Below are 13,199 nucleotides of genomic sequence, written 5' to 3'. Positions count from 1 at the left end.
TGGCTAATGATCTCAGTTATAAATCGACTGAAAAAAATGTAGGGTTCATCAAAGGTTCAAATGATTTGTGTAGGGACATGGAGAGAGTCAATTAGAAGTCGTCAAACAAGAAGAGTAGAGTATATATACTGTCAACAAACTCAATGATATGGTGATTTTAATAGCTTGAAGCCCACGCAAACGCTGCCGACGATTTCCAATTTTAAAGAGTGTTTTCTTTTACAAAGGAGTTGAGAAATGGAGAGTCGATTTTCCAATGACTCTTTTATTGGACAAACGACATCAATCTATAAAGGCATTGTGATAATTTATTTTATTTTATAATTTAGATCTTAATTAGTGGATGGTGCAAAAACCACTGGCATTCATTCACGGAGATTGTCGCCTAGCATTGGACATAACATGGAGTAGGGAAAGCAGGGTAACTCCAAACAGAGTGATGAGTTGAATAGGTTTAAAAATAGACCGAAGGCTGATTGATTTTGTGAAAGCAGTGGCTATTCAAGTGAATAAGCTGCTATCATATGATAAACAACCAAATGTCAACCGAGCTAATTAAGTGTGTATTGACATTTGAGTTAGAAAGCAATGTAATCATATTTCATGCTCAAGCGCTGGGATAAAATTGATCATTGGTTCGATCGAACTTTTAGCAGTTTCCTCAACTAGACCATATTGATCTGTTCTATTTTTATGGACCCAAAACTGACTGGAATGTTTAGCCTGCTTTAGGCTCCGTTTGAATACAGAAATACTCTCAACTCATCTCATTTTATCATTACAATTTTTTCAAATTCTCATACAAAATATAATAAATAATTTAACTTTTTCAAATATCAAAATAATAATAATATTCTAAAATAATATTCTAACGATATTTTATTTAACTCATCTCATCTCATCTCATCTCACTATCCAAATAAACTTTGTAGTTATTTTTCGATACTATCTGAGTGGGTTTCTGTTTGAAATTGTTGGTTTTGTGGCCCAAACTTACAGTTTTTAGCACAAATTTCAACTGTAGAGTTCAAATATTATTTTTAGCTCAAATGTCAATTGTACAAAGAGAAAAGCTATTCTAACGCCTCAATGGTACCGCTCAAGTGTACCGTTTGAAAAAAAAAATTATTAATTTTTATTTAATAATTAAGGAAGTAATTTTAAGTATATTGGTATAATTTTTTTTATTTTTTAAAAATATTTAAGTATCTTAAAAAAATTAAGAAATAATTAAAATGTAAACACATGAAACCGACCGAATTAGGCCGAAATGAACTGAATTGTGCAAAACCGGTTTGTCCAACCTCTTGATTTGATTTTGTGATGTTTTTAATCAGTCCTATGCATGTCCTCGATAGCGTCATATTAAAAAAATACACAGAATAATTTTTGTAGAAAATAAATTGACTAACTAACATAGCTTCATATATTACGTCAAATTATAAAGTTATTTTTATTATAAAATAGATTTAACATATAATAAGAAACTATATAAATTTATAAATTTACTTTTATGGAATATTTTGATGCACATCTCAAATAAATAATACAACAAAAGTAATGCTATATATAAATATTAAAAATTTTATTACAAGGGTTATGCAAACTAATGAAACATTGCAAATAGCAGCAGCTAGCACTTCGAGTTTGACCAAAAAAAAAAAATGCAAAGGAGACCTACTTATTGAAAGAAATACACACTGAGATCAACTAAATTTGCTGGGCTGATTTAGAAGCCATGTACGAGAGGATAGCAAAAACTGTTTGTATAAGCGAAAGATATGCCGAGAGGATGATTCCGTACACGATATTAAGGCCTCGTTTGTTTTTATGAAATATCTCATCTCATCTCACCTCATCATTTCAACTTTTTCAAATCCCCACACAAAATAAAATAAACAATTCAACTTTTTCAAATTCTAAAATAAAAATAATAGTAAAAAATATATTCTAATAATATTTTATTCAATTTTTTAATTTTAATCTCAACTCATCTCATCTCATCTCTGAAAACAAACAAATCCCTAAGAGCCTCCTTTGGATCGTTAAAATAATAGCGCTTTAAACGTGCTCTCCATACCGCAAATCTGGAGGAATAAATTTTGTTCTTGTCTTGGCAGAGGTCTGAGTAGAGAAAACCATGAAAACTGGTATCATTATTATAAAGCAGCTTTAAGAAACTTGCTCTGTCCTCATTGCTCGAACGAATGATTTGTAGAATATCCTTCATTTTCCATTTCTTGCAGCTGCGTATTGTTGCGGTGAAATGGACCGATCGAAACTACCTCCGGCGTGAAAGCCTTTTCATTATCCCTGCGTAGCATATTTGGCACTTTAAATATTGAACAATGAGATATTGGTGGTGGTGGTAGATATTGGACAAGCTTTCCTTCAATGGAAGATGCAATTCCTTCTGCATCCATAATCTCGGTAGAATTTTGATTGCTTCTGTTGGAATCTGCCATTCATCAGATGTTTTCTTTCAAAATAGTTGAAAATCTAGTACTTCCATAATTACTAAGAGTAATTAAAACACATGCAGGAAGAGTATGCATGAAATAAAAATTGGATTCAGATATGAGTTTAGATTGTTTGTAAATAGTAAAATAAAAATTGAATTATTTATTATATTTTATGTGAAAATTTGATAAAGTTGTTTTGAGATTTAAAAATTTTGAATTGTTTATTATATTTTGTGTGAAAATTTAAAAAAATTATAATGATGAGATGAGATGAGTTTTGAATTCAAACAAGATCATGTCTAACAAAATTACTTGAAAACCATATTCTAGTACTTATCCTTCAAGCATGCCATGGGCATGTTTGGTTTAGTAGATTTTGTAAAATCTTTCAAAAAATTATTCAACTTCAACACAAACATCTTTCAATTAAAAAAAAAAAAAACTATGATTAACTATACGTCCAATCATTTGCCTAGATCATCAAATAGATCGTTATCGTTACAATATTATCTAGACTTGTGTAACCATATATCTTATACTTATCCCATGTAATCTCTTGTAACAAACCTTTTCTATAAAAATAATATACGGCAGCCACTTTGCGTATTGTAGAAGTGATTTCAACCATATTTTAATTATTTAAAAAATACAAAAATTGAAAGAAAAACACCCTTAAAGAAAATTATATTCAAGCAGTCTACTCATATATCATAAAAAAATGAAAAATAATGCTACAGTATTGGAGTGAGAAAGTGTCACATACTCCTTTTAAAAAAATAAATAAATATGAGATTCACATAAAAAAAAATTTAAAGATAGATCCTATTTTTTTTTAAATGAATATGCGAAGTTTATGTTAAGATTGTATCTAACTTTATTCTAAAAAATTTAAATTTAAGTCTAATACGATATTTTTCTAAGATTTCTTAATAAACTTAGCGTTCATTATTAATTACGAACCTGACGAAGATATTGGAGGAGGATTTCTTGATGGCGAGTGCTGTTGGGGAGGGTTGCAGCTTGTTGACGTGGAGTACTGGGATGCGGCCATTTGTTACCCTGAAGTTGCATGTCAAACTCCAGTCAAATCCTAGTAACAAAAAGCCGGAAATTAAAAAACTTGCACACGGAAAGAGAGAGAGAAGACCGGAGAAAGAGATCAGAGGCCGGCGATGACGAAGGACAGACAGTCAAGTGGTCGGAGAGTATCTCTCAACATTAATACGCTGATCCTTATATAAGAACCATGCTAGCAATGTTTGGCACTAGCTAACTGCTAGCTAATTGCATTTCTTCTCTTTTCTTTACTATATTGTCACGCGTGTCCGATTCCCGATACACGGTAATCGGTATATTATGGATCTGAGTTTTCTTTTTAAAAAATATGTGTTTATAATTTTAAATTGAATAATATTATATACAATCATAGCATGCGTAAACGTCGCATAATTTATTTGAAAAAAAATAGAATTCATTATTAAAAAATTAATTTTTTTCATATAGATCTTGTATTTATTTATTTTTTTCAAAGAGATTGCACAGCGCTTATACATCTCACGACTGTAAATTTTATTTCTCTTTTAGGTTTACGAATTTTTTTATCTTTTTTTTTTAATTTAAATTTCATAATTTTTAGTATATCAATAAATACTGACACATAGAAAAGTAAATTTTTTATAAGTTTTTCTTAAATATATTTAATATTTTTCTCTTAAAAAAGAAGAAGAAGAGATTTCGCTTTCTTTTAACTTTAAAATGAGTTGTTCTATACTCAAGTCCATGTGTAGGGCACATTATCTATATTATTTAAATAATAAGATTTAATCTGTAAGATTCAAATTTTAGAATTTACCTTTTAATATAAATTATGTCATATAAATATTTTTTATTAAAAAAATAATAATTTCTTTTCTTTTTTAATCAGTTTTTAAACAATCTTAATTATTAGAAAAATAAAAAACATATATAAATTCATTAATTATCACTTCTTTAATTATCAAAAAAATAAAAAATATATATAAATAGACATATTTAATAAACATATTTGATTATGTTAGTATCATTATCCTATATTTATACATGAAGACAATATGCAATTAAGTAGACACAAGTCAGCTTTTATATTCAGAGGGCACGTGTGCCCGTTTCCCGATACGCGGTATATTATCGATCTCAGTTTTCTTCGAAAAAAGGTATGTGTTTATAATTTTATGTTTAAGACTTTTTTATCTTAATTTTTTTAAATTTACTATACTGGCATATAAAATAATAAATTTTTTTATAAGTTTTTGTTAAATATAGTTAGCATTTTTTTAAAAAAAATAGATTTTTCTTTTTATAATTTTAAATGAGTGATTCTATACTCAAATCAATGTGCAAGACACATCATTTATAATATTTAAATTGTAAAATTTAATTTGTATGATTTAAATTTTAAAATTTATCTTTAAATTCAAATTTATCACGTAAATATTTTAATATATATGTTGTACACACCAATTTTAAAATATTGTTTATCATTTAAAATAAGATTATGTAAACGGCAGTGGATTGGCTACATGATCTATCGAGCTAACTTCACTAAAAAAATCTTCTACATTGGTATAGGCATCACAAGTTTTAGAACATTGCAGTTCCCAAGTCTAAAATTTAACTAAAATTTGAGGTTTTAGTTAAAGTTAAATTCATTAGAGATATTAATTCACAATAAACTATTTATTTTAAAGTTAAAATAATAATATAATATTAGATACTTCAATAATAATTTTTTATTTTTGCAAATGTAGTCTATATATTAATTAATAATTTAATCTTTACTTAAAATTATTATTTTGCAACTATTTTTTTTTCTTAACTGAATTATCTAACAAACACTTTTTATTAATCTTTTTCACACCAAACAATCACGTGTATAATTTTTGTCAAACTTTCTTCTACTCAACAAGAAATATTGGTATACTGTTGGGAGAAAAGGTTTGTGGTTCAAGTGATATGAATACTGCACCACAAGTTGTTATTAAATAAAACATTGGTATGTGAACATTTGACAAACTGTTTTCTCAAAGGTCGATGGACACCCCGATATAGAAGAGAATCGTTTTTTTTTTTTTTTTTTATAAGAAGCTCCCATTCGAGCACATTTCAAAGTTCTAAATACTCCTGGATAGACTCACCACCACTTGTAACATTGATTTGGAACGAACTCTGGTCCTTGAAAAGATGCTAAAGTGATGGCGTTTTCCATGGGGCAAGGAGTTAGACACAGTTAACATAACCATGATGTACGCAATAAGCTAGATCAATCCCACAAAATATTTATAGAAGATATATAGAGTATAAACATGCCGTAGAGGCCTAAATCTAGAATCAACAATAAACAGAACTAATTGGGTAATAACCTGCTAATCTAGTCTCAATTTTTAAAATAACAGAATATTCCCCAAAATAAGCACATATTTACAATTAAACGTTACAAAACAAAATCCTGCATTTTTTTTTTTTTTTTTTTTTTTTGTTAGGAAACAGACATTTCATTAATAGGATAAAGTTTACAGACATTTATCAAACTAAATAGCTTGAGAAAGAAAGTCTAGAAAATAATCAAACCACATTGAAATATTCTCAACATTCCATACATAAAGAGCATGCTTGTGAGCTACCCATTTCCTTCTCTATAAACATGTTGTATTTGACACTCTGCATATAAAGATTGTAGCTTCCTAATTTCAAATACCAAGGCCACCAGCATAGCTGCATCTTCAAGTTCTGCATTCAACACTTGCACTGCTATCAAACAATCTGACTCCACCACTACTAACTTGTGAATTCTCATACTCGCACACAGTTGTAATGCTCAAAGTATAGCTAGTAGTTCAATAGCTTCAACATTAATCCCTTCATCTTCAACCATGGAAGCTACCAAAGAACTTCACATTTGTCATTTCGAAGCACCAATCCCACTCCTGCTTTATGAATGTCCCCAAAAATAGCTCCATCAACATTGACTTTTAACCAATCTGTAGGAGGAGGCTTCCTGCATAATAACCTTGAATCATACGCCTTGGTAGCAGACGGATTTCTTTAAAAGAATTGTGCACAGATAAGGCATAGTCAATGACCTGCTTCACCTCAACTTCTTTCTGCTCATGCGCCATCTGATTCCTCCTCCACCAAAAACCCCAACCAAGACAAAATAATAAAGCTAACTCCCCTTCCTTACCTTGCTCAACCACCTTCATAGCAACCTGCATAACAGCATTACAGGCACATAAGAGTTCCGTGTAGGGAAAATAGGCTGACAATAGAAGAGAGCATGTGCAAGATTTTTCACCCCTTCCTTACAAAAACAACAGGAGGCTTCTGTTAACACATGTCTCTTATACAAATTATGTTTTGAAGGTAATCCCTCTTTGCATGCCCTCCAAGCAAAGATTTTAATGTTGTTTGGGACTTTCATTTTCCACAAGGCTTTCCAGAGTTTCTTCTGCTGGTTAGAGTTTGAACTTTCCCTTGTAGTGCCATGTCTCTCCTCCATAAACAGCCTGTAACAACTTCTTACACTAAACTTACCACTCATCTCCTAAGACCAAATCCACTTATATGGTTGTTCATAGGGGTGGATAAACACTTTCAAGATGTTTGCAACTAGGTTTGGATTGAAGAGAGCCCGAATTTGTGCCACATTCCAACCTCTGGTCTGAGTATCTATCAAACTATCTACTGAAGCTTCTCTAAGGTCATCTCTAATATTAGTGTGTTCCTGCATCAAAGATTGGTGTCCAAGCACCCAAGGATCTTTCCACAACTTTGCAGTCTTCTCATCACCAATCTTCCATACACAGCCTTGCCTCAATAATTTCTTAGCTTCCCAAATGCCTCGCCAAGCAAAGGATGGGTTTGTTCCTAGTCCAGCTTCTCAATAATTCATTCCTCGTTGCTTCCCTTCCAGTGACAGGTATTTCTTCTTTGTCTGGGGAAGTCCAATCGATGAGGACGTCTATTTAAACCCTAACCCGTCCTTCTTAGTCTACTTTCCTTCATCCCCTCTCAGTTTTTCAAATCCTTTGTGTGTCGTTTACTTCCCGATCCTCTTCATTCTTCAACCTTTTCTAGCCACCCTTCTTCCTATTCTTAATGGCCTATTCTTAATGGCGCCCAAGAATGCTTCCTGCTCAATGCTTTCGATGGCTTCTACCAAGCTCTTCAATTTTGTAGTTCTTGTTCGATTGAGGAGGCATTTCAAATACCATAGCTTATTATTTTCCATTTCTTGCTGCTACGTATTGTTGCTATGAAATGGACCGATTAAAACTACCTCTAGCTTGAAAGCCTTTTCATTATCCCTGTGTAGCATATTTGGCACTTTAAGTATGGAACATTGAGATATTGGTGGTGCTAGATATTGGGCTAGCTTTCCTTGAATGGAAGATGCAATTCCTTCTGCATCCAAAATCTGGGCAGACTTTTGATTGCTTCCGTTGGAATCTGCCATGATCAGATGTTCTTGGAAATCCAAAATAGTTGAGTATCTACTTCAGTAATCAATAAATAAATAAAAACAGCTAGGAAGATTATTTGGAGCGTTCTCTATATACGTCTAACAAAATTACAGCTTGAAACCATATTCAAGCAGTTATCCTTCAAAGTTTCTGTTTATACGTATCAACCTAAGCAATACAAGTGCACAGCCAAAGAGCAATGCATGTGCACAGCCAAAGAAAATTCATATCAAAATAATATGTAAAACTAAATTTATGTAGCCTCTGTAACACTTAGTTATAAGAGAAATGTTTTCATGTGTTACGTAGTGCAATAGTTGGCGAGGCAAGGGCGCGAGATACTCACCGAGAAGGGAGGAGCTGCTTGCGGTGTAGCGCAAAAGGTGGTTGTCCCAGCGGCGTCATATTGAGTGAAAAAAAGATGAGTGAGAGAGAGAGAGAGATGAGAACACCGTGAGGGAGACGGAGAGCTTCTTACCGAGAGAGTTACGTGCAGCGACGGCTTGGGTGACTATTGACGGCAGCACGGATAGAAGTGGTGGCAGAGCACGGGGAGAGAAAGAGAGAAAGAAAGCGGACGAAGAGAGAGTGCTCGAAGAAAACCAGAATATACAGAAATGAAAGCCATGGGGTGCGACTTGAACTTACCAGGAGTGAGCAGTGGCTAAGGTGGCTGAGATACTAGATAATGGGTTCCCATTACGCAGCAGAGGAGACGTCCGAAAGGGTTGGTAGTGCAAAACTGCCATGCTTGGAGGAGCAACCAATTGCTCTGTTTTTCAGACCCAAAACAAAGGAGTTTCGATTCACTATACAAACTGTTCTCGGCACTTTGATGGTGGTGCAGTGGTGTACGGCGGAGGATCTGGAGCTCCCGTGGTGGTCAAGTGGAGGTGGCGCATGGTGAGGAGGAGCTGCGATCCATGGAGATGCAGTGCATGCACAAGTTGCGTCGATTCTGTATGGGGAGGCGGCTTGAGTTCTGGATGGTGTAACGAGCCGAAAAACAGAGGGGCAAGAGGAGGTTTGAAGTACTGGGAACTGTCTTACTATGGTGCATGGTGGCAGAGAAAATTGACGGCAACAATGCGATGGCTTCAGCACTCTAAGTGTTGCATAACTGCCGTTGGTGACCGGTACGTGTGCTGCCAGCTTGGGGTGTGTAACATTTCGGGTGACCCGCTAGACATACATGGAGGCTAGTGTTTCGTGCAGTGGCTGGCGGCAGCAACAAGCCTTGGGCAGTTTCTCTCTGAAGAGAAATACATGTGCGTGTATATATATATATATATATAGATATATAGGTTAGGTGTTTGGAAAATCCTAGAGGAGAAACACGAGAGATAGAACGTGCATGGCGTGGGTTCCTCACGGCTTAGCTTTTCGAGCCCATTTGAAAATCTTTAGCCCACAACTTCGATATTGCAAAACGTAAATTGGGTAGCTTAAAGTGGTCCAACAAAAATATACTTAGTTTTTCTGTCATTTATCTCATGGGTAGAGTATTTTTTATAAATACTATTGGTTCTCATCTCCCATTTCAAACTAGCCTAATTCATTCCATAACTTGGTCGGACTCAATACCAACTTAAATAAAATCCACTTGGTCTAGAAAATATTAATTGCATTTAACCCAACTACCAAACTCAATACAAGTCGATATTCCATTATAATAAACTTTTAGGCCCAAAGCCTAATCTTAAATTCACTCGCTAAAGACCAAGTGGGCTTTTCATCTATAAAATAAATAAATAAAAATTTGCTCTCAAGCTTCATACTGAGCCGGGTGTCACATCCTTCTCCCTTAGAAAAATTTCGTCTTCAAGCTCCACCTAACATAAAGCCTAATAATCCCAAAATTCTAATGTTGATTTCCATACATGATCTCGAAATACAAACCTAAAAGTATGAATCTCAACCATAAATCTACAAGAACAATAATTCCTCTATTATTATTATTATTCTTATTATTATAATAAATTCTTACTAAACCTCACATAAAACTATAAAGAGAGCTCCCAAAATAATATTTAGACCACCTAATAAGCTCATTTAACAAATTCTTGCATCCTCCCAAGATCTAAATCTCAAACCTTGTCCGTCGTCTCATAAGGTCTATAGAATAAGCATACAAAATCCAAAACCTCAAACTTGTCTTTCGGTCAAACTTGTGTATATACTTTCAAACTCTAAGCCTAAACTCATCTCAAATAATTTTCTAAAATCTAGTAAATAAGCCTACGGGGATCTGAAATCTCAAATGTCATAAAAATTATTTCTTAAAACTTGCAAGATCTAAAACCTCATATTTTGTAAGAAACGATCCATAAGTTTGCTAGTGCTAAAATCTCAAATGTCGTCAAAATCATATCTGCGTTGTGAAGAATAAATAAAGCCTCCAAAAAGTCCGGGTAATACCGCAACATTCTAACCTCCCATTCCAAGGTTGCATATATTCCAAATCTATGTGAGGTTTGATGAAAGATCTTAATAATAAAATGGAGCGAAAACAATGTCATAACATACAATATTAGAAATGGTTAAATTCTCGAGGTATGCTATGAAATAGTCAAGTGCCAAAATCCATGCAGCCTCGTAATTAATCCATCGAACTTTCTCTTGCAAGTCAGCAACAAAATTCCGTAGTCGGCGAAGTGTTGCGTTCAACTAGACCGAACTGATCTGTTCTATTTTCAACTAGACCGAAATGTTTGGCCTGCTTTAGGCTTTGTTTAGATACAGAAACACCCTCAATTCATCTCATCTTATTATTATAACTTTCTCAAATTCTAATAGAAAATATAATAAATAATTTAACTTTTTCAAATCTCAAAACAATAATAATATTCAAAAATAATATTCTAATAATATTTTATTCAACTCATTTAAAACTATCTCATCTCATCTCATCTCACTATCCAAATGAGTCATTAGTTTGTAGTTATTTTTCGATATCATCCGAGTTGGTTTTTTTTTTTTGAAATTGTTGGTTTTGTGGCCCAAACTTATAGTTTTAGCATAAATTTCAATTGTAGAGCTCAAATATTATTTTTACCTCAAATGTCAATTGTATAAAATATACTTCATAAAAATATTTACAAAAAAATTTATTATACATAGTTTTGGTTCAATCCATTGTAGTTCGGAGTATGCATACATGATTCAAGAATCAAATTAATAAAAACAATAATAATACATGCATCCAAGTTTTTGTTTTCTAAAATTATTTGTTTATAATTTTGATTTTTTCTAAAAAGTTATTTTTGAATCCCAAGTGAATTTAGAAATTGATGCGACATTATCATACGAGATTGTCTAATATGGCACTAGTAATTAAATAATATATATATATATATATAAAAAAAAAAAAGCGGATATTATGTCTAATATTGAAATAGAACATTTTTTATTTCATCGACAAACATTACAAATAGCAGCACTTCGAGTTTGAAAAAACAAAATTTACACACTGAGATCAACTACATTTTCTTGGCTGTAGAAGCCTTGTAGGAGAGTATAGCAAAAACTGTTTGTATAAGGGAAAGATACACAGAAAGTACGACTCCGTAAAGGAAATTAACCAAGTCCTTTGGATCGTTCAAATGATAGCGCTTTAAAAGTGCTGCCCATACCGCAAATCTGGAGGAATAAATTTTGTTCATGTCTTGGCAGAGGTCTGAGTAGAGAAAACCATGAAAACTGGTATCATTATTATAAAGCAGCTTTAAGAAACTTGCTCTGTCCTCATTGCTCGAACGAATAATTTGTAGAATATCCATCCTTTTGAGATAAAGTGCATCTGCGTCAGACTTAATCAGGCAATTCAAGAGAGAAGCATAAGAGGTGATTTCATAGCCTTTACTGGGATCACAATGCTCAAATGCGATGAGGTTTCTAAACAAAGATTCTGTGTTCTCCTCTATAACTATTGCTGGCATTTTCATTTTGCCATCTTCGAACGTTACATCAAGGAAGTTTCCTCCGTCTGGAGCACGAAAGAAACCAACTCCCAAGTCCAAAAGCTCTGTCACGGACTTAATTGGTATCCACTTCGGGTGTACGGAGCTTGCAGGCAGCGATTCAGGCTGTTTTATAGGCAGAGATCCAACTAAAGAGTTTCGGAAGCAATCAAGTAAATGCTTGTGTGTTCCAAGCCTATTGCGCCGGTCCTCGTCGTAATAGAATATTCCATACTCGGTCGAAAAAGGAATGGCAACAAGATCATCAAGTAGGGAGTTCTGGTACTCAGTTGTTGAGTTGGTCATGAGGTTCAACAAACGGACGAGCACGCACCAAGGAAGTTGATTCTCAAGTAGAAGCAAGTCTGCTACTATTTTCCTTGGCATCCATGACGTTTTGAACACGGGATCATCCCCTCCTTTTAGTTCCATCGATATTTCCCGAAAATATCTTTCCGAATATCCGAGCTCTAATTCTTGATATCTATCTATATATCTGCGTTCTTCATATCTTCCCAGCTTATCTCTGGCCTTATATCTACAGAGGAATTCAAGGATAAAGCAACCATCAATCACCATCATCTCTATAAATTCGTCTCTTCTAAGATCACCCACTTCTGAATAGCATTTACGGCAATCATGCTCAATGCTTTCGATGGCTTCTACCAAGCTCTTCAATTCCGTAGTTCTTGTTCGATTGAGGAGGTATTTCAAATACCGTAGCTTATTATTTTTCATTTCTTGCAGCTGCGTATTGTTGCGGTGAAATGGACCGATCGAAACTACCTCCGGCGTGAAAGCCTTTTCATTATCCCTGCGTAGCATATTTGGCACTTTAAATATGGAACACTCAGATATTGGTGGTGGTAGATATTGGTCAAGCTTTCCTTGAATGGAAGATGCAATGCCTTCTGCATCCATAATCTGGGTAGAATTTTGATTGCTTCTGTTGGAATCTGCCATGATCAGATGTTCTTGGAAATCCAAAATAGTTGAGAACCTACTTCAGTAATCAATAAATAAATAGCAACAGGAAGATTATTTGGGGCGTTCTCTATATACGTCTAACAAAATTATAGCACATATCATCTCTCAGTACCAACGATATTATGCGGCCGGTTTGGAAATTAAATAAGGTGGGGGCACATATCATCTCTCAGTACCAATGATATTATGTGGCCGGTTTGGAAATTAAATAAGGTGGGGGCACATATCATCTCTCAGTACCAATGATATTATGGGCCGGTTTGGAATTTAGATAAGGTGGGGGCACATATCAT

At 33.7% G+C, this 13,199-nt stretch overlaps 2 protein-coding genes across 2 annotated transcripts in view; both read right to left on the bottom strand.

The window, feature by feature from the left end:
- Positions 1-3,657, bottom strand: part of LOC121236389 (UPF0481 protein At3g47200-like) — a 61,504-nt gene extending 57,847 nt beyond the window's left edge. The window contains exons 1-3 of the mRNA XM_041132805.1: positions 3,610-3,657; positions 3,423-3,521; positions 2,238-2,448 (exon numbers count right to left, since the gene is read on the bottom strand). Of these exons, the coding sequence (XP_040988739.1) occupies positions 2,238-2,423 (186 nt within the window). The 5' untranslated portion in view covers positions 2,424-2,448; positions 3,423-3,521; positions 3,610-3,657. The remainder of the gene's footprint in view (positions 1-2,237; positions 2,449-3,422; positions 3,522-3,609) is intronic.
- Positions 3,658-11,435: 7,778 nt separating this feature from the next.
- On the bottom strand, positions 11,436-12,944 carry LOC121236388 (UPF0481 protein At3g47200-like). Its single transcript, XM_041132804.1, has 2 exons — positions 12,420-12,944; positions 11,436-12,378 (listed from the first exon to the last, which is right to left on the bottom strand). Exons 1-2 carry the CDS (start codon positions 12,486-12,488, stop codon positions 11,440-11,442), a joined length of 1,008 nt encoding a protein of 335 aa, XP_040988738.1. The 5' UTR covers positions 12,489-12,944; the 3' UTR covers positions 11,436-11,439.
- Between the last annotated feature and the right edge of the window lie 255 nt (positions 12,945-13,199).

Source organism: Juglans microcarpa x Juglans regia, chromosome 6S, assembly GCF_004785595.1.
Source record: "Juglans microcarpa x Juglans regia isolate MS1-56 chromosome 6S, Jm3101_v1.0, whole genome shotgun sequence".
Lineage (NCBI taxonomy): Eukaryota > Viridiplantae > Streptophyta > Magnoliopsida > Fagales > Juglandaceae > Juglans > Juglans microcarpa x Juglans regia.
The sequence above is the reverse complement of the archived record's forward strand: the minus strand, read 5'-3'. Positions and strand labels throughout refer to the sequence as shown.